We start from the raw sequence: 26824 nt of genomic DNA, 5'->3' as shown, positions 1-26824 counted from the left end.
TAAAAAGTTTGTTTCTTGCTTTAGTAAATAACTTTACTTTTGTCGTTGTAATAAAATCTATCGAAATGGAATAAAGATACACAAGATTAGTAAATTCAAATAAACATTGATAAGTTTTATCGACAGTCCGATATATCGATAATATTATTAACGCGCACAGGTAATTGATTATTCAAAACTGATTATTCTTATTCGAAATTAAATTAAATTACACTGAAAGCTCAAATAAAAAACAGTAGTTTTAAATGATATAAATAATGTATTATGTTAGATTACATTTAAACAAAAATAAATAAATTTGGATGATAAAATTACGCATTACATTTTACTTCGATCACTCCCGTTAACAATATTATTAGTATTTTGGTAAATATTAATACCCTATCGATAATGCGCCGATAATCGACGGTAGTGCCTTTATCCATGTCTTCGTTAATACTAACACTGTCATAATGTTTGTATACCTAACCTGAGTTCAATTTATCGTGAAACAAATTCCTAAATAAAGTGTTGTATTTCACTTAACAACCATTATCGTTCAACATTTAACAATCAAATGTTTCAAAAGTTTATGAACGAAAAATTATGGAAATCTGCGACTACTTTAAAAAAAATAAAGTGTTTTGGTTCATCGATTTCACTACGAAGACACTTTAATGAACATAGTAGATGTTCCACAATATATGCACTCTCTTCTGGTTATTATACTATTGTTTACATTTTTTTAATGTTTAAATCAACGTAAAGTTACATGTCGCGTACAATTCTATCTACTATATTACGACAATACGATTTTCTGTGACAATACACTTGTATTCCGCCAATTTTAAGTGCGCATGCGCAGTATAATAATAAATTTAAAAATGTTTGAAACATTTATTTATCAATTTATAGAATTTCAATTGAATTCCGCTTTATTACAACAATTAATTTTCGACATTACAATATCAAAAACTTGTTTAGAATTTTTAAAAACAAAAGCAATGTGTTTAAAAATACTTGTGCCTTGTAATTAAGAATTACTTTATTGAATTAAAAACCTTATGTTGTCAAACTTTTCACTACATACTACATTTTGCAGCTTTTATTTCATTCATAATAAATAAATTATAAATTCTGATCAAGCAAACTATGGCACAACCATCTAATAGATTATTTTATTTTTTATATAATTTGCAATAGGGTATGGCAAATGTGGAGTAGCTGTGATTCGGATAACTGGTTCAAAAGCATCAATAGCCTTAAAAGAAATGACTAAAATGACAGCACTAAAACCACGAGTAGCTTTGCTAAGAAATATTCATGATCCAGAAACAAAAGAAGTTTTAGATAAAGGTCTTTGTCTTTGGTTTCCAGGTATTCTAAAAAAATTTAGTTCAAAGAAATATATTTTTATGTATAAAACAATATAACATAAAATAATTGCACTTAGGTCCTAAATCATTTACTGGAGAAGATTCTGTAGAATTCCATGTTCATGGAGGTCCTGCAGTAGTAACATCAATACTTAATGCACTTACAAAATTACATTTTGAATTAGCATCTCCTGGAGAATTTACTAAGAGAGCTTTCTTAAATGGAAAATTAGATTTGACAGAAGCTGAAGGTATAGGTGATTTAATTGATGCAGAAACAGAGAAACAACGTAAACAGGTAGAATGGAGACTAATATAATATGTTCAATTTGTTAATATTATTTTCTTTTTAATGGATAAACACTTCTTGAATATTTTATGTTCTATTCTTTAACAGGCATCTAATCAAGCTAATGGCTCTCTTCATCATTTATATAATTCTTGGCGTATAACTTTATTAAACATACTTGCTAGCTTAGAGGCTTACATTGATTTTTCTGAAGAGCATGATTTAGAATCTAATGTTTTGGAAAATGCCAAAGCCACAATACAAAAGTTATCTATTGAAATTCAGCAGCATCTTTCTGATGGAAGAAAAGGAGAAATTTTGCGTACAGGAATACGTGTGGCAATTCTTGGACAACCAAATGTAGGAAAAAGTAGTCTTTTAAACCTTCTTTCTAAAAGAGATGCAGCTATTGTTTCAGCTTTTCCAGGAACAACAAGAGATGTTATAGAATTGACAGCAAATATATGTGGATATCCAATGATTCTTGCAGACACTGCAGGAATACGAAATGATCCAGAAAATGAAATAGAAGTAGAAGGCATTAGAAAAGCAAAAGAATGCTGTAAAAGTGCAGATTTTGTTATATGTGTAATCAGTGCAGAAAATAGTTTTGAAAGTTCTTTTGAAGAGTTTTTAGAAAATTATAAGAGTACTTTGGGTATAGAAAAAGAAAAAATTCTTATAGTATTAAATAAAGTAGATTTATTGGAAAAGAAAGAAAAAGTAAAGTATAAAAATCACAATGTTGTTTCTATTTCATGTAAAACACAAGAAGGCTTGAAAGAACTTATAGAAGCATTAGGAAAATGTTTTGAAGAAATGTAAGTTCATATCATGTTCCTAAGACTAGAGTTATAATATTAATTACTAATAAACATACAGTATTAAAATTATAAAATAATCATCTCACTAATCATTCAATAAGACCAAAGATCATTGCCAAAAAAAGCATTTTTACTTTATTAACTTAATTTAATCAAATAATTTCAGATGTGGTGATCCATCCATGGAAAATCCTGTGATTAGTCATACACGATATAGAAATCATTTATCACATGTTATAGGACATCTGGACAAATATTTAGAAAGGACTAAAGTTTTAAATTATGATATGGCTATATCTTTGCAAGATATTAGAGGCGCAGCAAGAGAACTAGGAAAAATAACTGGTTCTATTAGCAATGAAGAAATTCTTGATGTCATTTTTAAAAACTTTTGTATTGGAAAATAAAAGTTACTTAAAACATATAAATATTGCTATCACATTATTAATAAAAAAGGAATTATAATCATAAATTACAATAACTATGATCATTTATTTACATGTATACATGTGCACAATTTGCAACAAAAATTAAAAAATAAAAATGTCATTAAAAACATAGTTATTGTCAAGTTTCAGTTTTGTTCTCTCGCTCTGTTCCCAAATGAGCAATATTAATTTCATCCAGATTTATATCTTGGTCTTTCATGGCTTGCTGAAAATAGAGATAAATACAATAAATTTTATATTTCATGTAAAATGAAAATTAATAATTTGTGTAACTATAATATGTATAGACGCATAATAGTTGAATTTTAGTATATTTATTCATTATTTTTGTACTCCTAATTTTTTTAGGTTATAAAGCAAATAAAAAATTCATAAAAAATGTACAGTGTATATTTATTTTTAAACTAATATTCATAAAATGTTAGCAATTAAAAAGATAATAAAGTATTTTTAAATAATTTATCTTACCGAGACACATTTAGTATAAACTTTAAGTAACTCTGCACATTCACTGTCGTCATAAACACCACGCAAAAATTTGTCAGATAACCAAGTATTAAAACATCGATCATATTTTTCTTTTAATTCTTTACAAGCTTCCATAACTTATCAGTACATTTAATTTCATTCGAATATTTTAACCTTGTATTACTGTACTGTTCACACGTGTATTCGATAATTCAAAAATTGATTGAATCCAAATTGTTGATTATTCATCAATGGAATATTTTTTGTTCGTTAAATCATGTAAAGAAATAGCATAAAACTTGTATAATTTACAGGCTTTATGAACCAAACAGTTTATTAAGCTTAGCTGTTCGTGTTTGCAGTATGAACTGAGTACTTCATTATCGAAATATTTGCATGGTTTTATAAATTTTACCGTTTACATAAAATTGAACAAGTTAAGAAATTTAATAAATTTTAATATATTTTTAATTTATATGTTTTTATTTATGATATATGTTAAAATTTATAAACTTTTTATAAAATAGTAGTTTTGTGTCGAATATTTTTTATTTTTGTTTTAAATAATTTAACTGAAAAGAAATAATTTAATTACCTGAAGACACTGGACGTACGATTTGAAATAATTCGAGCACATTGAATCGTCAAAATCTCCTTTCATAAACTTTTCGGCAAACCAAAGTTTAAAACATCCATCGTACTCCTTTTTGAGTTGATTACAATTTTCTGCGATACTGTTCATTTAATTTTTATTTTCTGAAATATTCACCGAAATAATTGTCTTCGATCTTTAACAGGAACAAAAAATATTAAAAATTATGATAATAACAAGAATTTAATTAAAAATTTATAATTTCTAAACGTGATTTGAAGTTACACTGAATTCTTAAATCGATTTACATAAAATTATCGATTTAAGAATATTTAATATCGATCGTATTCGATTAATCGAATTATGTTATGGAGGAGTATTCCGCAAAGGGGTGGTGACATAGCTATTTCTTTTAGACATATTTACGCATATTTATAAAATCATTTTTTAATACTTATTTTATTATTTTATGTGTAAATATGAAAATAACTTACGATTAGAATCTTCTTAAAATTTGAGTTGTCGAATTTTAGTAAACAAAAAATATAAATTACTTTGTGGTTAGTAACATATACGTCGTGTCAACCTCATCAATGATAGATGAAGGTTTTGTGTGGTTCTCAACTTGTTCCTTTTTGAAAGTGTTGTAAATATTATGGCGCATTCGGAAATTTTTGTTGCTTATAATAATTCATTTATTGTTCATTTTACTTTTATTTATTTTCAGTATTTTTGCAATACACTATTAATAGTTACAAATTTGAACACATACAAATATTTGTATAACTTTTTAAAATTTAATAATATTCACATTGTAAAAGTCAAACAGTTTTATTCGCGTGATTGTTGTGTATAAATTGAACTATAACAATAAATATACTTATTGAAATATTTTAACAAGATTAATTAGGGTTTAATATTTTATTAAACCCTAAGTAAAAAATTAAATTAAATTGTAATTACACAGAAATTGTTTGCTATGAGTTGAGTTGGAGTGCAATATAAATAAAAAAAAGTAAAAAATGTATATACATATATATAATTAAATTATTTTATACATTATAGTAATGATTGTAGAATGTTTATTGGAACTTGCATTGTTTGGTCATCGACCAAGACAATATCAAATTTTTCCATGAACGAAGACAAGCTACTTTCAATCTGAAACAATTTTAACCATTTCTATTTGATACATATACATGCAGTAATATTTTAATTTTAGAAGATACCAATCTTTCTTACAAAATAAGTTATCTTTTAAAATTCATTAATCATCATTTAGAGATTAATAAGAAACATTTTATAAATCTTTAATGTAAACATTTAAAAAGAAATAATTAAATAATGATTGGTAAGAAATATTTAATATGAATATGGTACTTACATTGTCATAGAGGAAACCAACTTTTAACACTGCACCTAAATCTTCAATGCCATCTACCATTGATGCATCTCCTGTAGTATCACCCATTAAAAAAACATTTCTTCTTCCTTCAAGAAATTTAAAGTATTCTTGTTCAACAGTATGTTCATTTTTATTGAAAACATGAATTAGTTTTTTGTTTTTAAAACCTGTCAATTTCCCATCTTTGTATTTGAGAAAATTGGAGATAACCTTGAGATGAAAATGATCATTATCATTACTATTCTTATTACGTGGTTAACTTTAATTTTAATAAGCTAATGATAAAACTGCATCCCACGAGAATTTAACAAAATTATAAACATAAGAATATTTTGCTCTCATTATTATCAGAATTTTTAAATAGTATTACCTTTACATTATCAAATAAAACTCCTTGAGCTTTCAAAACAGCTTCAACAACATCCCCTAAGCCAGCACTAAAAACGAGCACTGGAATTCCAGCAGAATGGAATTTTTTAAAAAGTTCTTTAGTACCATCCCTCAAATCTGATCCATAAATTTTAACAACTTCTGATATTTCTTTTGGATCAAAGGGTATTCCTTGTAATATTTCTTCTGCTGCTATCATCCAATTTGTCATTGCTTCTGCTTTTTCTTCAAGTGGTAAATTTGGATCTATTTCAATTGGTCTATATTTTTTATATAGGCGACCAGACTCTTTCGCGTAAATCTCAGGAAGTTGCTTGGATTTACTAAATATGCCTGTACGTTTTAAGATTAAAAAATTCATTTTTTGCTTATTATCTTTTTGATTTTTTAAGATCAATAAAAGTTTACTTAAGAAGATAGATCAAATTTTAGGTTTCTTTTTTCTAATTGTAATAAATATTTAGGTAAATGTTTATGAACACATTTGTACATATTAATTAAGCCTGTTCAAGTAAAGGAAAGTGAATTCCACAAATCATCGCACTGTCTGTTTCAATGCTGCTTCTTTAGTTGCAACAATAAGAATTTCACTCTCCCCTCTATTTTCTTGCCTGAAAAGACATTGCATCATATGTTTTGGAATTCACTTTCCCTTAATTGAATAGATCAAATGTAGATAATTTAAAGAATTCTCAATTAAATAAATGGTATCATTAATATAATTACATACCAAAACTACTGAGAGCTTTTTTGCCATTAACATGTTGTTTTGTTAGTGTCAAGTCAAAATCAGTAACAACCTGAAAATATTTTTAGAACAATTTTGATCTTAAGTTTATAAACATGTCCAACATCAGAGAATTATTTTTAAAAATTGAATAATTAATAGGATTAAATATAAATAGAATAATTTTAAATAAAAATAATGTTAAAGAAAATGTAACATCTTCCTTTAATTTATATGTTCACTATTCCAATTATTATAATACAGATATGAAAAAGATCTCAATCATACCTGCAAACAATTACGTCCATCTTTCAGAATTGTATTTATTGTGTTCAACAGAAGGTTTTTGTCTTTAATATGGACATGTTTTAACTTCAGCGTTGAAAACTGCATTGGAAGACAAAATTTAAGAAGTTATTTAAAAGTGTTTTTAATGAATATAAAGCAATTACTTATTACGTAAAGCGCATTTGTAGAAAGGGAAAGGAAACAAATTGTTTATATTAATATTTGTTAAATTTATTATCAAAATTAAATTGAAAAAATATTTAAATCTATCATTTATGTAATTTACTTTGTATGTAGAAACAATACAATAAAAGTTTACTTAGAATTAAATTATATTTATTATATTATTTAGAGATTTTTTTGTGTCTATTCAATTCTATGTTACCAAGTATTACTTTAATGTAATTAACATTTAAATTACAATATTCAATTATTATTATTATTATTGCAATACAATATTTGAATGTAAAAGTTGCATAATGTAAAAATAAAACACATTAAATATATAAAAAATAATGCCAAAAAGCATTATGTTATGTATTAATGTAATATTAATTGCTAGATATAGTCTTATAAAAATAAAGTATATGATAAACAGATTTAATATTTAAGGAATTAATTGATTGATACATGGTATATTATATGATTACTTTAACACTGCTATATATTAACCATTTATTAATTATATTACTATGCAGTACAAATTAATTCCTTGAAAGTCAAAGAACACATGTATATTAATTAAATTTTATTATATAACAGGTTAAATTTGACTGCTATATCACACATCTATTTCTTCAATGCACTGATTTTCCAATCATCGCATATAACAAGATGTTACTCATATAGTAATGTTTAAAGATCAGTTGATTAAATGATTGCATTCCTATTGTATACATCAGGGATACGCAACTAGATTTTTCGACGGGCCAAATGTAAAATTTGAATGTTATATCGCGGGCCACAACAGTAAAATTAAGAATTTACAACCTATATTTTTGTCTTCTTTGAATTATCCAGGAATCACCACGTGGAGGTGAGACAAAGTCGATTCCCATTTTTTTTAATTTTTTCTCTTTTCTGTATTCGGAATCTCAGGATTCAGTTTAATTTAGTTTAGTTTTCATTTTTTTCTGCGAGTCAAATTTGGACGTCGCGGGCCGGATCCGGCCCGCGGGCCGCCAATTGCGTATCCCTGGTATACATTCATCAAAAGTTATATTTCATTAATTTCCAACAGCCAAACAAAGAACTGATAAGAAATATATGAAGTTCTTCATTAAAAACCTCAAGATACTAGTTTCTCTTATAAGTATGTTAAAGGGTAATAAATTTGTTACTTACATATAATTTTATTCTAATTATTCTTACATAACTTTATATCGACATATGATTATTCATCCTTTAATAATTTCTAAAACACTCTTTTTTCATTTTAAACTCTGGTCTTATTGCATGAAAATTCATGTAAATAATTAGTTTTAAATTCTTTACTTATTAAAAAAATTATCCTTTTCAATATCTTAAGATAATATTGAATATATGATTCACTAATGCGTGTTATCACATTAATAATAAACATGTTTTGCATAAACATGTAAATGTCATACCATTTGTGTTTTACATAGAAATGCGTAAAATTAATTGTTCTATTTAATTATAGTATTCCTTTCATTTCATTCTTTTATGAAACAATTCACCAACTCTTTTGATCACCAATTCAGTTGAAAACTTTTTTTAACAAATAATTGTAACTATAAAAGACGAATGAATTAGAAATAAAAAAAGTTCAATGAAATGAAGGTTATGTTTCAATAAATTGACCGCCAAAACACTGAACTAGAACAAGGTTAAACGCGATTGGCCAAGAAAGAAAACCGCGAGAAATTTAAATTACTCACATCATCCAGATCTAATTCGGGAGTCATGCTCTCTCTTTGCGTGACGGGAACAAAGTCTTCGTATTCAGAAGTCCGAACTGATTTTCTAGACGTCGGAGAGCCGCCGCAGATCCGATTAACCAATCAGCTACAGTCTAGAACACGTGACCCATCATTCAGTCACGTGATCTTACTTTCGCAAGGTCTCTCGTTTATACATACATATATGTATATGTAGGTTTCTCGATTCTTTATGCGAAGAAATTTCAAACAATTTATCGAATGGTATTTATTATATCTCTTTTTATTTTAACAATTAATAAAAAGTAAATGAAAGAATGTAATTGTACATGAACATTCTGTTTCCACGATGGAATGTTTGATAATACATCTAAATAATAACATGATCAATTGAATAATATTCTAATCGTAGATTAGACACTTACATTTTTAGGTAGGATTTCTATCGTTATTACTAAAATTACACTAGACGAAATCTGTACTTGTACATTAAGAACTATGTATTTGCCGTAAACGTCAATACTATTGCTGTTACAGTTGTCATTAATATCATAGAATCTTATCGAACATTTATAAAATTAAGCCTGTTGTAATAAAGAAAATATGGCTACCATTGTATGGATTTGATAGCCGAATGATAACTGGGGCTATGCTGCGAATAAAATTGGGAATACCACCTGCGGTATGTAAGAATACTTTTTTCTTCTTTCACGAGCAACGGCTGTTTCTCGAATTTTTTTCGATTCCAAATAGCCACGTCCCTTTCGAACATCAAACATTCTGCCAAAAATAATATACTGGCGTATGGACTAATCAGCGGCGGAGAAAACAGCAAATGAGTTACCTGGCAACAACAACAATTTTTTAATTCATTTAATTTAATTTAAAAATGGTAAATATTTTTTACAAATATTATTTTAATTTCTTTTTATAAATAACTTAATTTCTAAAAATGATGTTTATTTCTTTTAGTAAGAAAAACTGCGTTAATGATGTAATATGAATTTTTCTTTGATAAGACAAATTGTGTATACACGTAATTATTCTTTTAATTAAAATTGATTTGATACTGGAGTCTTCGTCGTGTGCGCGCGCGATTCACTTTATTAATATTCATAAAGGTAACCGACAAACTATTAATCACGTCTATTTAGCAATAATTAAGATCACGTTTTATATACTCTTTTTCTTTCAGATTTATAATAGTAAAGAAAAACACGAGTATATTTAAACCGGGCATAACGCAATTTTATCCAGGGGTGTCGTAAGACGTCACCGGGCCCGGGGAAAAAATTTCGATCAAAGTAAAAAAATTTTATCACTTATAAATTATTATTACAAAGGAAAGTTAACTGAAGTAATACCTTCTGTAGGAGCGGTTCCATAGGCGTCACTGTCTGAAAAATACACACGGTTCCTAGAATGCTTTCCATGAATAACTCGACATATCCAGGACCAATTTGCTGAACGTTCACATCCAATTTCAAAACTTTAAATTTATCGAATAATATCAAATGATGTCTTAAAGTCATGTACGCTCTATGACTGGAATTTTCCGAATTTTGTTTGATCGATTCAGTTACTTCAGATTTCTTCGATTCCGAATAAGAACTGTGCGGCATCCAATTAATATTTGACCACGAATGGCGCACGAATGGAGCAATTAAAGAAAGTATATAAGTTATCTTCGAAAACACCGCAGGACCGTGCACTACTCTAAGGTGCGCTATGTCGGCTCCATTTTCTGCAATTTCCTGGAACAATCGGGCTCTTATTTCTCTTTCTCTTCATTAAAATTTAATTATAAGCGTACATTTAATACAAAGTAAACTTCAGAATATTATTCTATGTTACCTTTGAATATTTCACGTGTTATTTTCAAATATTTATTCTAATTTATTTTAATTATTTCTATATTATATATTGACCTGTATGTGACAATTGATGAGAAATTCGTTTCGACCGTGATAACGCCATGTTCGATTCAATATGTGATTGAGGGTTTGTGGTTGCCAGCTAGGTTCTACTCCTTCTGCGTGGTACCAAACAAAGATAATCTCATTAGCTTCGCAACTCTTCCAAGTCTTTGTTCTCGCAATGTGCGGCACTGAAATCAAGATGTTTGATGAAGACACAATTACACGTGTGATGCGTGTCGAGTGAATGTCGTAACTCGACCACTTCGAAGAAGTTCTAAGGAGCGGGTATATAATATTCAGAGCAGGCTAAAATAATTTCGTAAAATAAACTAATTGTTTACGAGATAGGCGACCTTGAATAAATATACATTTACTACAAAATTTAAAAGAGAGAAAGTTTTTTAAAAGAAAGTATTAAGCTTTATTACTAAGTGTATTTGCAAGTAGGAAAACGTATTACACATTATTACGCGTTATACTACCACGCGCTGTACTACAAGATCATGTATGCTAATTTGCCTCATGTTTTCAGTAGAGTGAACACAAATTAGTTGATTAATTCGAATTACCTTTGTCGGTATATGGAATGTGATCACATTGTCCATCAGAGCCACGGAATTGCCAGCCATGAAAAGGACATTCTAAGCAATCTCCCTTCACACGACCACCCTCCGCCATGTTTGCACCAAGATGAGGGCAGTAAGCGTCTAAAATTCTCACCGTCCCTTTATCTGTTCTTTAAACGAATTACTGTCATCATTAGTACGTAGAGACATTCACAAATTTGATTTATCTATTACAGATATTTTCGATGTAATATCCATTCAATATTGAAGATAAATACCTGAATACAGCAAAATTTTGTCCTAGAGCTGCCACATGCTTCACCTGACCTTTTCCCAGCTGAGAACTCTCCAAGAGAGCAAACCATCCATTTGGATAAACTGGAGGAAGTTTTCCCAGTTTGCGTTTCTTAGATTCCAAATAATTTGTGAGAATTCTTCTGCTGTTACCTTCCAACCTTAGATCCTGAAGAAGCATTAATTTTCAAAATTTTATTTATGCAAATTAATAATGTTATTATTATTGCATAGGATTTTCGTTAATAAAGCAAAGAATTCTGCAAAATATATTTTAAATATTATATCTTGGAAGTATTTAATGTCACGACGAAATGTATCGTGTTCTTTCTGCGATGGACCTTGATCATTGCTGATACGTTGAAAAAGGATTCTTCTAGTCTTGCAGTGTCACACACGGAAAGAAATTTGCTTCCTCATTTATAAACATGTCACCGTGACAGCTTGAACGTACTGACTGTATCAAACCTTATAGAACTAAAACGTAATCATTTGTAATTTTTATTCGACGCATCGGTGTTAGTTAATAGAAACAGCAATTTTGAAGCAGACTCGGATCGTTTCCATTCGAAATTACATGCTAATTTTATGGAAATCTAACGCGATTCTTTTAAAATAAAAGATTATTCCCGCATGATTTTACCTTAAAGCTATTGGAACCATTGAACACTTTCAATGTAATCGTACGAGTATACCTACCACGAGGAAATATCAAATTTACTATTACTTTTTAGTTTCAGATTGCATAACTTGAAGAAAACAGTTAAATACATAATATATTTTATCTCAAGATTATTGCAGTTAAAACCATTAATACAATTATGCAATTAAGTATATATACCATGAAGAAAAATAGAAATAGAATTTTTTACAAATAACTTAAGAAAAAAGTAAAAGGAAGAAAGTTGTGGTGATGGTAAATACAAAGAAGGAAAAAAGGAAATAATTGGATACCATAAATATTATTTAAGACAGTAAAAAAGACATGTATGTATTGCAAGTTAGTTGTATATTCTAATGTTAGAATGATTATTTACTTAATGTTTTCACAATATCATGCGTGTTTGATGATGGGTAAATATTTTTGAATGACGGTGTAAGTAGGTAAACCGGGCAATGGTATCGCAGAAGACTCACCTTGATCCAGTTGATCTTGTACAAATAGGGAGCAAGGAAGATAGCAAAAAGCAGAAGAAAAACACCACCGAGGTTCCACCATCCGGCCATCGCTGTCTTCTTCACCCTCTGCCCCTGAACGAAGAAAAGCGAGTGCACTCTAAAAACTCGTCTCCCTCCGGAGCACCTTCGAAACCACTTCTCTTATTCCTTGCTCTCTCTCTCTCGTTCTCTCGTCTTTTCTTCCTTTTCCTTCCACTCTGTTCGCTTTTTCTTTTTCTTCCTTTCCTCCTTCCTCTACTCTAGCTTCTGCAATCTTCTTCCTTTCCTTCCTTTCTTCCTTTCTTCTTTTGCTCTTGCTTTTCTCCCTTCTTTCCTTCCTTCCTCTTCCACCGTTTCCTCTCCTTCTCTTTGTCCTTCTTCCCTTTGCTCTTGTTTGCCCTTTCCTTTTAATATTTTTCTCCACCTGTTGCGTGAACTTGTCTTTCAAACTTTCTTACTCCTGATCCTTCGTCCTTCTATCCGTACTACGCTTCTTCAAATCTCGTTTGTGCATTTACGTTCGATAACTTCTCTGAAGTTTTCATGCAACCAGATTATCCCTTTCTCCCGTTTTTCTTCAGGTACATTCGGTAGCAACCGTCTTTCCTTGCTGCTTCATCATGTATTATTTATGCCCGCTTTTATCAATGTCCTCACTTATTCCTCCTTTTCAGGGTCAGCGTGAATGCGTTAATTTCCTCGGTGATCTTCTTCGAACGGGACCAATGATACACACGACAGAACCAAAGAAGAACTAGAGAACGAAGAAGAAGAGAAGCAGACAGAAGGTCCTCCCAGACTGATTCCGAACCCTCGATCGTTTTTCGAACGACTGAGCCACTTCGTATCTTAGACAGAGCCTTTTATACCTTTCTGAGGTAGACCACCTTCCTCGTCGATTTCTGTTACAGAAAATCAACATCTTCTTCAAACCAGATCTTATATCTCCGTTTAACGTATTCCTCACACTTATCGTTAGTTGCTGATTTATTTACTACAGAGTTTTGATTAAATAATAGGAAGTAAAATTATGCAATTTTAATTATCACTGATATTATCTTTTAGATCTATGATGAACCGGTGTCGAAGAGTTTATGGTGCGTGTAGTGGAAAGGTGTTCTTGACTTTAATTCAGAAAAGGACTTGAAAACTCAAGCTTTGGAGTTGAGGAAGTTAGAAATTAGGTAAATGAAGATTTTACTAATGAGGACTTAGAAATGTAAAATTTCATAATTTGAAAATTTATAACAGTAAGAATTTTTTTTAATATAAGATAATATTTCACTTTGTACATTTGACCATATTTTGGGGTGGTTTGTCCCTTTACTCAGCTGAATATTTGTCAAGGAACCATATTCTAAGACTATTGTGAAATATAATGCATAACGCATCGTGGTCGTTCGAATGTTCAGGGATATTTGTCAGCTTTAAATCGTATACCTGGCCTTTCCGACGAATGTCGATCGAACGATCACAACGGTTACCACATTTTTCCGCTTAGGATCATGTACAGATACGACCGATTTCCAAGTCCTTGTTGCATATCTTTTCTTCTATCGTGAATCGTTCTGCTTCTGTTTACCCTCCTTGCTTTTTCTCGCTCAGCTTTACTCTTATCGATTCTGTCCATTGGTTTCCGACTATTTCTATCTTTAGTTACGCTTTTCCGTAGTTATTTTCCCGTCATTCGACTTTTCTTCTCTTTTCTTTCGCTTATCTGCGGTTGACGATCAGGAATGTTTCGTTAACCGGTGATCCTTTTTTCTTTTCCAGGTTGCTGCGGAGACGGTGTGTCTTTATTTAATGCGGGGAATATCTCTTAGAAACGTATTTGAATTTTAAACTCTCGGAGACAGAAGATCTAGGTAAACACAACATTTAAAATACTAGAAAGTTCAAGGACGACGGAAATTTCCTTTAAATCAGTTACTACTCTCTAACAAAAAGTATATTTATGTGGAGTATGATATAACTATCAAGAAATAAGTAAATGAGTATTAAAATGATGCAAGTATTTATGAAAACTGATAATCGTTTATGTAACACTGGTGTTATAAAATAAACACTATTATTGTTGTCAATGAAACAAATCTTATTACTCTTTTTATTATACTTATTACTATTTTACTATTCTACAATTTGTAGTAAATTTATATGTATATCATTTATATATACTTGCTGTTCATAAGTCTGTCAAAGAAGTATAACTTTTTATTTAATTTACAGGTACTGTATTTTTTATTAGAAGTTGTGTGAAAAGAAATAAAACATGTTAACTTTAAATATACTAACAATACTGAATGCAGCAAAAATTATTATTATATCTAATTTCATTAAGATAATTATACTGAAAAGAAGAGTTGTTGGGTAAGGAATTACACAAGGTGATTACATAATTAATTATTTTATTACAAAATTTACATGTAAAATGTAAAAAAAATCGTTGAAAATATTCTTCTCTCGTTAGTCATTAATGTTTACACCATTTACATTAAGACAGATAGGAGTCAAACGAAACTGAAGGACAGATATTCACTCGCACACACGGACTACTTAAATGCAAACGAACGAAATGCATTACAGATTACACAGATACAATCAACACACGAATTACATTGGGCGATACAATACAACGAATAAGTCTTTTTTACTCGATCTTTTCTCAAAACATTTTATTCAATACATTCGTCAACGATAAAAGGCAACGAAGAATAATCGAACAAATAAATCAATTAATTTTAATCGTTCATTCATTTGTTCGATAGGTGCCCATAACGAAACATCAAATTGAACCGGTAATCTTAAAATTAGTTCGACCACCTGTGACCAAATAAATGAATGAATCAAACCGTACGTCAATTCATTCATATATTACCTCGTGACACGTGTTCGGATTTATTGATTCATTCATTCACAGAACAATTACATAACTTAAAACTGAAGGCACTAGGGTGAAAACCAAACAAGAAGAACAATAAACGGAGAACAGTGTTTTACTCTCCTCGTATGTTTTGAAACAATTTTTTTCTTTTTTTCCTTTTTCTAAAATCAATAACTTAATTCGTAACGAAACTCAACAGTAAAAACAATGTTATTTTCTGTGAAACAATGAATAATAGAAAACAGTTATATAAATTAAACAAAAAATGCCCGTATGAAGCTTAAGTACACTTGAATATTTTACGTAAAAAGTATAACACAGATTTTACCGCACAATTTATCGTTCGATACGTTGTGCGTAAATATCAAAACACACTTTCGACGTAAAATACTTTGTTCATTTCCAGACGTACAACAAAAACATAACCGAACAGTAACTTTAACTTTTTTTTCAGTTTTCTACTCGTTTAACATCAACTTAATATACAGAGGGTCAACATTAACGAGAACAAGAGAGAACGATAAACTTAATAGTGAACATAATTAAATCTCTAACAAGGAACACAGAAAGTTTTTTAACATCGTTTGAAAATCAACAGATGACCAACAAACGAGGAGCAAACGTAATGAATCAACTGTAACCCTTGTGTGAGCAGTCGACCTGGGATTTATTTTTTAGATAAATCTTTTATTATTTTATAATGCTTAAAGACAATTTTTAATGTCGAAGAATTTAATGATTCAGTTTTGAGAGCTTCCCAAGATAAGAATTTTAAATATTGAAATAAAAATTTTGTGTGTTAAAGGTTCCCAGAGTAACAGGTTGAAATTTTTCAAAATAAAAATTTTAAGTTGACACTTTGCAATATGAATTTGTAGTTGGAAATTTGGTAAAATAAAAATTCCAAATATTAAATTTTTTTAAAAACAAAATTTCAGGTATTGAATCTTTCCAAAATCAAAATTTTACATATAAAATTTGTCTAAAATTAAAGTTTGAAATATTAAATTTTTCCAAAATTAAAATTTCAAATATTAAATCTTTTCAAAATTAAAATTTCAAATATTAAATCTATCCAAAACCAAAATTTCAAAAATAAAATCTTTCCAAAATCAAAATTTTAAATATCAAATCTTTCCAAAAATAAAATTTCAAATATTAAATTTTTCCAAAATCAAAATTTTATAAATTGAATCATGAATAGCGATTGCTCACACAGGGGTTTTAGCTAAAAAACAAAAACAATTTTAACTAAACTGATAGATAACTGAAATAATATTTTTTTTTATTATTTTACAAACGATCTTTTTATTAATTTATATGATATAAACGTAACGAAAAAATTTAGAAACAGTTATAAAATCTGAAAAGTATAAATTTTGTTCTTTTTTCTGTTCTAGTTTTGGTCTTAAGAAATTTGGATCTTTGAATTGGTTAATCGTTTATAAATCAATGCTTTTTGTACCACTTTGTTAGGTTTGAAAATAATTTTAAATCGAAAAAGAGAATTTGTGTCAGTATGAATATAATAAAATGAAAGTTTGGTTATGTAAGTCCAAAAATTCACTAAATTTAATTTTCTACTTGCTAATGCAAATGTCTTTTTTTAAAGTAACTTTTTTTTTAGGTGAAATTAAGTACAACAAATGAAATTTAAACTTCAGAAGTAAGCAGATAACAAATTTCCATTACTATTCTCATTGGTTCTGATTTCTTTTTTAATATAATTTAGCAAGAAAATTTATTTATACATACACCAAATCTCATGTGTGTTATTTTCATTTGTTCTGTAAAGTTTAGCTGGTATGGTCACATGGTTTCATTAGTCTTCTTTACATGTCCAGGAATTTTAATGTAGATGCTCCTCTTTGATTATAATGTAACAAATTATTGTGTCAGTATCTTCTTTTATAACAATTTTTAAAATCAGCCAAAATTTGATTACAACTTTTATTTAACCAAAATGTAGGTCCAATGTATTTCTGTTTATCATACTTCTACATTTATTTTTAGATATAATTATCTTATCTTCATCAAAGATTCAAAAAATCTTGTCTTTAGATGGGTGTTTTTATTTATTGGAACAGTCATATAGATTTGTTATTTTTTCAGTAATATTGTAATAGTGTTTTCTTAATATTACATAATATTACTTTTAGTAGTAGTATTTGTACCATCATGTGATATTAGTCTTCAATTATTATTTGTAACACAAAATTAGCAAATTTTATATATTTGTTTTAGTTTAATTTTAGAGTCTTGAGGCTTCCAAATTAATATTTGAACTATTTCTAATTTGTTGAATTTGGTTCCTTCCAATTCTATTTAATGGTACAAACTATTGTGTCCTTAATTTGTTTTATTCATCTTCTTCATAACTTCTGTCTCCTACATTATGGAATATGAATTGTCCATAACATTAAGTTTAGGTATTTAATGCCTTGAATTCCTTAGTGTCCTTATTTTCCACTGGTACTTCATGGTAGTAACTTGTTCCTTTTCATCTTCCAAATAAATCATTTATTTCCACTGAAATGTTTAATGATATTTATGATAAGCTTCTGAGTTAAATCCAGGTATGTTAAGTACATTCAAATTCCATAAACTTTCTTGATTCTCCTGATTAGCAGTTAGCTTCCTTCTTCCAAATTAATTTCCACAGAACTTGTATTTTCTATCTTGGGTTGTCCAGGTATGTTATCCCATAGCATGTCTTGATTTTCCTCTGGTACATTTCTTTTGGTTGGCAGTAGGGTAGCTTCTTTCTTCTTCCAAATTAGACTTCTTCCAATTAGATTTCCATAGAACTGCTTGTTGGGTTATTTTGGTTTAAGTCCAGGTATGTTATCCCATAGAATGTCTTGATTTTCCTCTGGTACATTTCTTTTGGTTGGCAGTAGGGTAGCTTCTTTCTTCTTCCAAATTAGACTTCTTTCAATTAGATTTCCATAGAACTGCTTGTTGTGTTATTTTGGCTTAAGTCCAGGTATGTGATACTCTGAATCTTTCTGCTACATTTTTCCTCTTGATAGTAACTTCCTTTTCTTCATCCTAATTGACCATTCATTTTTACAGAACTGTTTGGTTTTATGGTTAAGTGCAGTCCTTTGAATTCTGTAGATTTCCAGACTTTTTCTTGCTATTTTCTTTGTTAACAGCAGCTTTCAGCCTTTCATTTTGCTTCTTTGAATCATTTGTTATCATTTATAGACTTCTGAACGTTTCAGTTGCTTCTTTTCTTCATAGTGAATTTTGGGTCTCTTTTCCAGGGTCCTTCATATTCATCTTTAGCTGCTTCTGGAGACCTGGAATTGTGTGAGCGTTAGCAAAACGGAATGCCAAATGAAATAATAGAAATAAAATTTGAAAATAAAAAATAAAAAATAAAAATGTTCAATTTTGACTGTAAAAGAAATACTAAAAGTAATTTTGAAAGAGGTGCAGAATTTGCTATTGCCCAGTTTCTATACTTTTTGTTTGTCAATCAAATTTTGAAAATTTTGAATAATTAATCGGGATCGTGTGGTCGTACAATTTTTCATACTCGAATAATAAACATCTATTTCTTTGTATAATTTTTTGCGAGAATTCACAATGAATGTCTTTTGCATATTTTTTTATTTGTCAGTCATATTAACAGTATTTGTAAATTTTGTTATAGAAATGTAGAAAATTATTACAAACAGAGATGTTATAGAAAACTCTTTTTTATGTTCTTCCTTAAAGTGAAATTTTTCTGTAATTGTAATTATTTTTGCATTTAGTATGCTTGATAATTTAGATATACACATTTCACAATTATTCCAGTAATTATAATTGGATGTATACTCAGATAAATATAATATTCAAACACCATTTTCTGATTTTGTACATTGTAATGTATGTGTATATGTCCAAAAATTATTGTTTGATATATTCTTTTCTAAACATGATTTTTATTTTTCAGATTTGCAGTCTTTAGTAATAAAACACACATTATTGCTGAACTGCAAGTTGTAGAAAGTTTACTTAAAATTTGCAGAGTATATTTAATGTTGTGCTCAGTTTTGATTGAACAATACAATTGGTTTCAAGCACTGAAATATGCAACAAATTTGGATGGAAGCATGTCAATAATTTTACAATTCTGTATGGAACAGTTTCAGCCTTAAATCTACTTGAAAATATAAATTTAGCTTAACCAGGACTGACACTCAATTTTCTGAAATGAAATTTGTATGAACAAATAAATTTTGTTCAAATAATTGAACAAATAAATTTGGAGTACATCTGGGAATATAAACATGGTTCTGTTGCATGTAATTTTTGTATAATACAATGTAGACATTTATTTTCTGTACCTATATTCTGTACTACATTTATGTATAATTTTAATGTATAATTTCTATTAATGTTTCAGATGTCTTTTACTATTAATTTGGAATAAGACAGCCTTTGGATTTAATAATGATAGTGGAATCTGCTGTGGATTATAATAGAAACCTGAAATTATCCGAAACTATTCTGAAGTCTTCAAGCAGCAAAGGAATACAATACGTTTGCGCGCCACCCTCCTGAACGCACTATTTAATTAAAATTCAATTTGAAATAATTTCTCCAACGTCCTTTGAAAATTTGTATATCTAATTTTGGTTAATGTATCATTATATATTTTTTCATGTGCTCAATGCCCGGCTATTTCCAGTTTGGAATTATGTAGAAGTATTGATAGTAGGCTTTGATATAAGTGAATTTCAAACATTACAATTATTGCTCTATTAATAAAATTTATTTAAGATTTTTCTTTAACAAAATTAGTAGGATTTTAGTACATTTGAAAGGAGGAGTAATTTGAAATTTTGATATAAACACTAAAACCTGTTATTTTATGTTGTAGTTATTAGCATACTCTTATGGAAATATGTATTAATGGCTTTTGAGATCAAGAACGATTCTATATATTTATTTTCCATTATTCATTGATATATCTCTTCAATTTATTTTCAATTTCAAAGTAAATATGCGTCCAACACTAGTTTTATTGTTAAATCAAATATTAATAGATTTGAAAGTGCTGGAAAAATTCAAATATGATTCCTTCTTAATGCAACATGAATTTGTATTTTCAGATAAACATTTTTGAATGCTATTCTTAAGGAATTTTTGTTGAAAACGAAGAGGTTTTTTCAAGATGCAACTTGTGAGGTGGAGCCTATCAGAACCCAGTAATTTTTTCAAAATATAATTCAACTAATTCCCAGATGAAGTAACAAACATGAACATTAACTTCCTTTATCTTTTCAGTTACTTCTACGCTTCTGAATATTTCCATGGGGTCCTGTGATTTGTTGCAAAAGTTCGGAACGTTGAATTTTATCAGAATGACATCGGCCAGGAAACGGCATGCATGATTTGAACTATTTTTGGTTGGAATTTCGAGAGCCACGCTTTTAGGACTATGCAGAATATAAAATGACTTCAATTTTACTTCTGAAGATTTAGTTTACTTCTGAAGGCTGTTCTAAACTGTTGGTATTATAGTTCAAATAATTCAATGTGGATTAATGTACCTAGTTATGTTATCAATTTCAAATGCTTACTAAAGATTATACATTCAGTATTAGTTATTATCTTCCACTGTACAGTTATATATCAAAATTTATCTCCATTGAAATCTTTGGTATTTAATACTTGAATTCAAATTTTCCATGAAAGTTCAGCAACTTCTCAAAACATGATTCATTAAATAAGTCTTTATCAGATATCTTCCAATGTACAATTTTGTATCAAAATTTATCTACATTGAAATCTTTGGTATTTAATACTTGAATTCAAATTTTCCATGAAAGTTCAGCAACTTGTCAAAACATAATTTATTAAATAACTCTTTATTGTGTACTAAAAATTCAGAAACTTCATTTGCAAAAGAAAGAGATTCTGTTAAATATCTGGAAGTACTCTCTGTTTTAATAGTTGGCTTCAGATTTGAAATTAATTTTGTTACCGACATTTTATATTGGTTATTTAAATAGTCAATTGATTGTATTTATCGTCCACAGTTTCGAAAACATTGCATTACAATCGAACAGTATTATCACGTTTTATGTGGTCTTAGTTTGTTCCAGTTGCGAACAATGGTATCGGTTTAACACGAAAAAGGCAAAAAACATCCATTTCATTGTGAGATGAATCAAATGTATTACAATCAGTTAAGCTCTGACAATAAGTGCAATATTTGTTCTCTATACAGTGATCAATTTTATTGAAAATGTATAACAAAGAATGAATAGTTTTTCCATCACTGTAAGGGTTAAACATTTTCTATTTTGTGATACAATTTTTGTCAGCTGTTTTCAAATAGAAGTAAAAGGAAAAGATTGTTTCTCTCAATGATAAATATTTTTGAATATTTGTATCAAAACTAATTTAAATAATCTGTTTTAGAATTTTGAAACTGATAATCGGTGACCAGGAAACGGAATACATGAAATTTGGAAAAAGTATTTTTGATTGGATCTTAGTGCCTGGATAGAGTATGGCCGAAAGAAATCAACCTTTTGAATGAAAAAAATCGGTGCTCCGTTGATCGACTTGTTTCACAGAAATGATAAGGATGAGCTGATAGAAGATTAAACGCCAACTAAGTGAATAATGAATAAAACAAGGAACAAATGCGTTTATATAACAATGCCGATGAAATATGAGTTATTTTAAAATATTATTAGAACTGTACAGCAAGAAATGAGTTTTTGTAGTCGGTATTTAAAGTGAAATTGCTGTAATGTTCTGATGAAACTTTGGATATCTATTTGTTGCAAATTGTTTAGTTCATATTATTTGAATTTTCTAAAATAGTATAGTCTTCTTTATCTTTCTTTTTTATCTAGTCTTTCTCTCCATTAATTTCAAAACATATAAAATTATATTTTTGTATTATATTATGTTAAACTAGTATATATTTGAGTAAATGAATTTAGACTGGATGTTCAGGAATTTGCAGTGAATCTGCCAGAAAATATTTAGCTGTATTTTTATAAAATATATAACTAATGATCAGAATATTTTGGACTATCAGTTCTATCATCCAAAACAATATTTGATTACAGAGTCCTATGAATGTTCTTTCCCAATTTATTGTAAATATTTTATTAATTCTTTCATGTAAAAATTAGTTTGTTCCAAATGATCATGTATCTGTTAAAAATCTGAATTATTAAGAGAAACTTCAAGATGTATATTGAAACAGAAAAGTTGAGGTCCAAATGAGTTTACTCAAGCTATATCTTCTTTTCTCTATTGCCTTCTTCAATTTGATTGCATATTATTGCACCACAGTGTAACAAACGTCGAAAATAATAAACACAGACCTTTCATCATTCAATGCAGTTATTTTCAATGACAGAGTTGCATTACAAATGAAAATCAGTTAATAAACTTCACTGTTGCTGTTCTTGTTTTATTACACAAAATATTGTCAGCCAGATGTTTAGCTATTGTTCATTCATGGTGAAGTGAAACATTTGTGCAATAATATTAAACTCAAAAAATGATCAATAACGTTTGTAACACGGGTGCAAATAAATTTGAAATAGTTTGATTGAAAACAGAGATGTACCAGGTGGTTCAGATGTATAGAAATACGAGCATTGTATTTAATTTAGCTAATGTGTAGTTTCTATGGTGAAATCAAATTTTATATCTTATTTCAGGTGGCACCATGAAAAAAGAAACAGCTGCAAAATTTGATTCTGTGTTCAACCTGATATGATCCATTTAATTTCAAAATGGCATACTATAGAGAAACATGAAGAGAATTGAAGTTTCTTGTCTGTATTTTTATAATATACTGCTTGAACGTTTTGAGACATTTTGAAGAGTTTTATTAAAAGCCTGCAACATGGAAGGTAATGAACAAAATATTTCATAAAATATTTTCTTCTTACCTTCCCTGCTTGGAATATGATTCAGAATACAAAATGAACTGGAGAATGTATTTCTTTTGCTTATTTTTTCAAGATGCCTCAGAACAGGGTTTTAGTTCAAATAATTTTTATCTGTTTCTATTCTGTACTTTTTGTCAAACTAACTTTGAAACTAATAACAAATTCTGTTTTTATAGATACAAGTGTGGTCTATTTTTGGTGGATATAAAGTACAACATAATTTTGAGATACATGTCTTAAGGAAGATATAAATCAAAAATAACTCTGTAAGTTAAAATGTTGAACACTGCAAGTTTTTTCAAAGCATCTATTTGGAAATTTGAAAGATTTATATTCAAATATTAGTATGATGCTGCATTTATTAATAGGATTAGTCTCAATTTGGAATAAATAATAATGTAAGCTCCACAGTATTTTTAAATATTTCTTAATTTTGTGATTCAACAATTTTTCAATGATCAAAATTTTATTCTATTTATTCATCCATTGTAAACGTGGGTATTTCAATGAGTAAAAGTGTTCAAAATGTTCATATAGTTTCTTTAAAGATTTTTAATAAATATTTCACTAATAGATTTGAAAAACACTTAATTGAAATGTATGGTCGTTAAAAATAAAATAAAACATGTAATGTGTGTTGTTACTGTTAAAAATAATATCTTTTGAATAGATTATTACAATAAAATAAAACCACTTTTGTATTAAAGTTAGATGTTAAAAATTTGTCATGTGTCCAAAACAAAATTTATAAACAAAAAATAAAAATGGATATGTTTATGCACTATGTTAATTTGGCAATAAAAATGTAAACAAAAATAGCAGTTTTGTAGTGAATCTGTTAAGTAAAAAATCTTTAAATTCAGTTGCTTCAGAAATGATGCTTTTTATGAATAAATTTTATTCTTGGTTTTAAAGAAAACTATATGTGAGCGTTTTTGCAATATAATTTTACTGATTTATCACAACAGTACATATTTATTATGTGAAATGACTTTTGGATGTTAAATGATTAAACGATAAATCTTTTGCAATTAATTTGTTCAAAAAAAAATTTGCTAGTGGTAAATTATTTGATTGGAAGATGAGTTGCAAAAACTTAAAATAAATTTCAGTTGCATTATGACAATTTCTTGTGCAATCAATTTGAAATAAATTTTAACACGAATGTAGACTATCGACACAGGTTTAATATAATCCAACGTCCGAAAGAAATAAACGAAAGAAACCAAAGATAAATAAAATAAATATCCCAATAATTCACAATATTTTAGCAAAACAACTATCACTGTTAGCCTGGTTAATCTGTTAATATCCGAGAAATCAGTATCTTTGTATCCTAAACCTGACCCACGTTTACCGGAGAGTTAATCAATTCACTCAAGCACAAATTTCTCAAATTGCAGGTTCAAAGTGGAATCAGAACGAAGTCGATCAAGCGTCAAAATGAAATGAAATTGAACAAAATACAACACGAATTGAAACGGAGGTAATAGAAAACCAAAACGTGAAATTTTGCGTAATCTATCGAAACACCAAGATCAGATTTGCCAGAAACGGGACTCACCATCTTCAGGAGATGAAGTCCTCCAAGACACCTCGTGCTCTCCTCTTCGACTTGCGAAACACTTCTGCGATACCTGGACGATGCGTCAGCCCTTAAATAGTCGTTTTGACCGGTGCAAACGGTGCGATGGTCCGTGAGAAAATTTCTCAACACAATGCATCCTCTTTGTACGATCCCACGGGTTCGAAGGTCACGCGAACGGAGATTTTTACCTGTTTCCGGACTGGCATAAGGGGATGTTTCGCTATTCGGAGGGTTGATCCAGGTTGATCGTAAGGGGAAAGATGGTAACGGTCGTTTCTTTCAAGTTTCCATCTGGGAAGGGTGTTTAGATTCGTGAGAATTGGGCTGCGTAGAGCGAGAAAATTCTACGCAATAGTCTAAGAAACGGTTACTTGATGGAAGAGTTTCATACTGTTTCTGTGTTAAAGATGTTGAAAAGTTTTTAATGTAATCTTGTAGTTTGGTGTAGCGTGAAATAGTAATTAATTACGCGTGATTTGTTGTGCTACTGCGAAGTGAAACATCTCTTCTTTAGCAGAAATATGTACACAAGCCTATTTGCTTTAATGTTTGTATGATTAAGAATATAAAAGTGAAATGGTGAGATATGAAGATAGTAATAACTCAAGAAATAAAGCAAAATAGTAAAACAGTGTAATAGTACAACTGTAAAATAGTGAAACAATAGAGTAATGGAATGGTACATTCATAAATGAGTATGATCAGGCAAACAGACACTGTTCTTTAACAGAATAATAAAACATAACAAATATTTGCTTAGATGTACAATATAAATATACATACAGATAAGAATTCATGACAATAAGATTAAACTTAAAATTAATAGAAGTTTCAGCATCAACAAAGAATGTAATTAATATGCACTACTGTGAACAAAGCAAATGTAGGTCTTCCATTTGTTATAATAATTGTGTAATGTACAATTAGTTATAACTATTATAAAAAACTTGAAACACACAAGAAAATAATATTTTGCCAATATTATTTTTACTAAATAATTATTATTTACTTAATAATATTTTTACTAGTGTGAAATTCATAAAAATTATACAAAGGTTCACTTATGTTCAGCTTTGTTATTAGATTTATAGAAGTAAAGGAATTATCTTCACTTCAAAAATAATTTTTAAACAAATGTAAGCTAAAGAATTATTATTGTGAAAATTCTTCAATTAATGCATCTTTTTTGTAAGCTTTTTGCATACATCTAAACATGTTTAAATATCATATAAGAATTTTATATACAGTTTCTGTTATTATTAATGAAGAAAGAAATTTATGTCCAGTGTAATGAACAAAGAAAAATAATTTCTTGCTTTATTGAATGTAACTGTATAGGCATAATACTTGGTTATAACTCTAACATAAAAATGATCATTATAAGAAAGTGTATGAAAAGATTTAGAAGGCATTTAATAAGAAGTGTATCCTCTTACATTTTAAAATAAGTTGAATCAACGAGGACAGAGAAGGATTGTTAATTATTAGATTAGTTATAATATGTGAAAAGTATTTTAACCGACAAATAATGCTAATGTACATTTGCACTTCTTGCGTCTGTTACTAAAATCGTTAAAAGCGGTTTCACGGCAAGAAGATCCAGTTTTACTTCGCATAACCATCAAGCTTTTCTTCTTCGTACCCCAACCCGTTTCGCATGAATTATCGTCTCCTAAACCGTTCTGCTCATTTTAATATAGAATCTGTGCACGCGTGTAACCGTCACATATCATGCAAAAAATAAATCTACAGAATCTTGAGGCAAGTTTCAGATACTTGTGCTAAGATTATCTTTGATTACTTTATTT

General features: G+C 28.7%; 4 protein-coding genes and 3 long non-coding RNA genes across 24 annotated transcripts; 3 read left to right on the top strand and 4 right to left on the bottom strand.

Annotated features, from left to right (window-relative positions):
* The first annotated feature begins 26 nt into the window (after positions 1-26).
* On the top strand, positions 27-2896 carry LOC100877066 (5-taurinomethyluridine-[tRNA] synthase subunit GTPB3, mitochondrial). Of its 4 annotated transcripts, none has more exons than XM_076535941.1 (5): positions 27-160; positions 1183-1356; positions 1433-1653; positions 1753-2465; positions 2635-2896. In XM_076535941.1, exons 2-5 carry the CDS (start codon positions 1251-1253, stop codon positions 2873-2875), a joined length of 1281 nt encoding a protein of 426 aa, XP_076392056.1. In that variant the 5' UTR covers positions 27-160; positions 1183-1250; the 3' UTR covers positions 2876-2896. The 4 variants fall into 4 exon arrangements, with proteins under 4 accessions (XP_076392056.1, XP_003705233.2, XP_076392055.1 ...); XM_003705185.3 differs by lacking the exon at positions 27-160 and adding an exon at positions 557-698; XM_076535940.1 differs by lacking the exon at positions 27-160 and adding an exon at positions 969-1008 and having other exon boundaries at positions 1183-1335.
* A 44-nt stretch (positions 2897-2940) lies between these two features.
* LOC100880649 (TP53-regulated inhibitor of apoptosis 1) lies at positions 2941-4602 on the bottom strand. Of its 3 annotated transcripts, none has more exons than XM_012289758.2 (3): positions 4472-4602; positions 3981-4173; positions 2941-3122 (listed from the first exon to the last, which is right to left on the bottom strand). In XM_012289758.2, the coding sequence occupies exons 2-3, from the start codon at positions 4125-4127 to the stop codon at positions 3036-3038; spliced, it is 234 nt and encodes a 77-aa protein (XP_012145148.1). In that variant the 5' UTR covers positions 4128-4173; positions 4472-4602; the 3' UTR covers positions 2941-3035. The 3 variants fall into 3 exon arrangements, with proteins under 3 accessions (XP_012145148.1, XP_012145149.1, XP_003705180.1); XM_012289759.2 differs by having other exon boundaries at positions 3981-4141; XM_003705132.3 differs by lacking the exons at positions 3981-4173; positions 4472-4602 and adding an exon at positions 3386-3792.
* cN-IIIB (cytosolic 5'-nucleotidase IIIB) lies at positions 4472-8863 on the bottom strand. Of its 3 annotated transcripts, XM_076535957.1 has the most exons (7): positions 8689-8790; positions 8398-8541; positions 6788-6886; positions 6503-6572; positions 5753-6105; positions 5362-5592; positions 4472-5138 (listed from the first exon to the last, which is right to left on the bottom strand). In XM_076535957.1, exons 2-7 carry the CDS (start codon positions 8398-8400, stop codon positions 5037-5039), a joined length of 858 nt encoding a protein of 285 aa, XP_076392072.1. In that variant the 5' UTR covers positions 8401-8541; positions 8689-8790; the 3' UTR covers positions 4472-5036. The 3 variants fall into 3 exon arrangements, with proteins under 3 accessions (XP_076392072.1, XP_003705181.1, XP_076392074.1); XM_003705133.3 differs by lacking the exon at positions 8398-8541 and having other exon boundaries at positions 8689-8844; XM_076535959.1 differs by lacking the exons at positions 6788-6886; positions 8398-8541 and having other exon boundaries at positions 8689-8863.
* Positions 8864-9165: 302 nt separating this feature from the next.
* Positions 9166-12739, bottom strand: nvd (cholesterol 7-desaturase nvd). Its single transcript, XM_012289765.2, has 6 exons — positions 12605-12739; positions 11452-11636; positions 11177-11343; positions 10617-10795; positions 10053-10442; positions 9166-9532 (listed from the first exon to the last, which is right to left on the bottom strand). The coding sequence occupies exons 1-6, from the start codon at positions 12692-12694 to the stop codon at positions 9296-9298; spliced, it is 1248 nt and encodes a 415-aa protein (XP_012145155.2). The 5' UTR covers positions 12695-12739; the 3' UTR covers positions 9166-9295.
* Positions 9441-24993, top strand: LOC105663023 (uncharacterized). 11 transcript variants are annotated; one of them, XR_013039451.1, is made up of 15 exons: positions 9441-9580; positions 9661-9809; positions 9884-12144; positions 12202-12454; positions 12572-13599; positions 13691-13875; positions 14399-14490; positions 19453-19825; positions 19906-20499; positions 20615-20710; positions 20790-21013; positions 21601-21848; positions 21930-23311; positions 23605-23694; positions 24832-24993. It is a non-coding gene; the product is annotated as an uncharacterized LOC105663023 (long non-coding RNA). The 11 variants fall into 11 exon arrangements; XR_013039456.1 differs by having other exon boundaries at positions 9884-12454; positions 21930-22129; positions 23195-23311; XR_013039457.1 differs by having other exon boundaries at positions 9884-12454; positions 21930-22129; positions 23195-23389.
* On the top strand, positions 15076-17316 carry LOC143265213 (uncharacterized). The gene is made up of 2 exons (XR_013039458.1): positions 15076-16128; positions 16907-17316. It is a non-coding gene; the product is annotated as an uncharacterized LOC143265213 (long non-coding RNA).
* On the bottom strand, positions 18435-25131 carry LOC105663024 (uncharacterized). The gene is made up of 2 exons (XR_001096532.2): positions 24993-25131; positions 18435-18811 (listed from the first exon to the last, which is right to left on the bottom strand). It is a non-coding gene; the product is annotated as an uncharacterized LOC105663024 (long non-coding RNA).
* Between the last annotated feature and the right edge of the window lie 1693 nt (positions 25132-26824).

The sequence above is a fragment of the Megachile rotundata genome, chromosome 10, assembly GCF_050947335.1.
Source record: "Megachile rotundata isolate GNS110a chromosome 10, iyMegRotu1, whole genome shotgun sequence".
Taxonomy (NCBI): Eukaryota; Metazoa; Arthropoda; class Insecta; order Hymenoptera; family Megachilidae; genus Megachile; species Megachile rotundata.
Note: the sequence above shows the minus strand (reverse complement) of the source record. Positions and strands in the feature narration are given on the sequence as shown.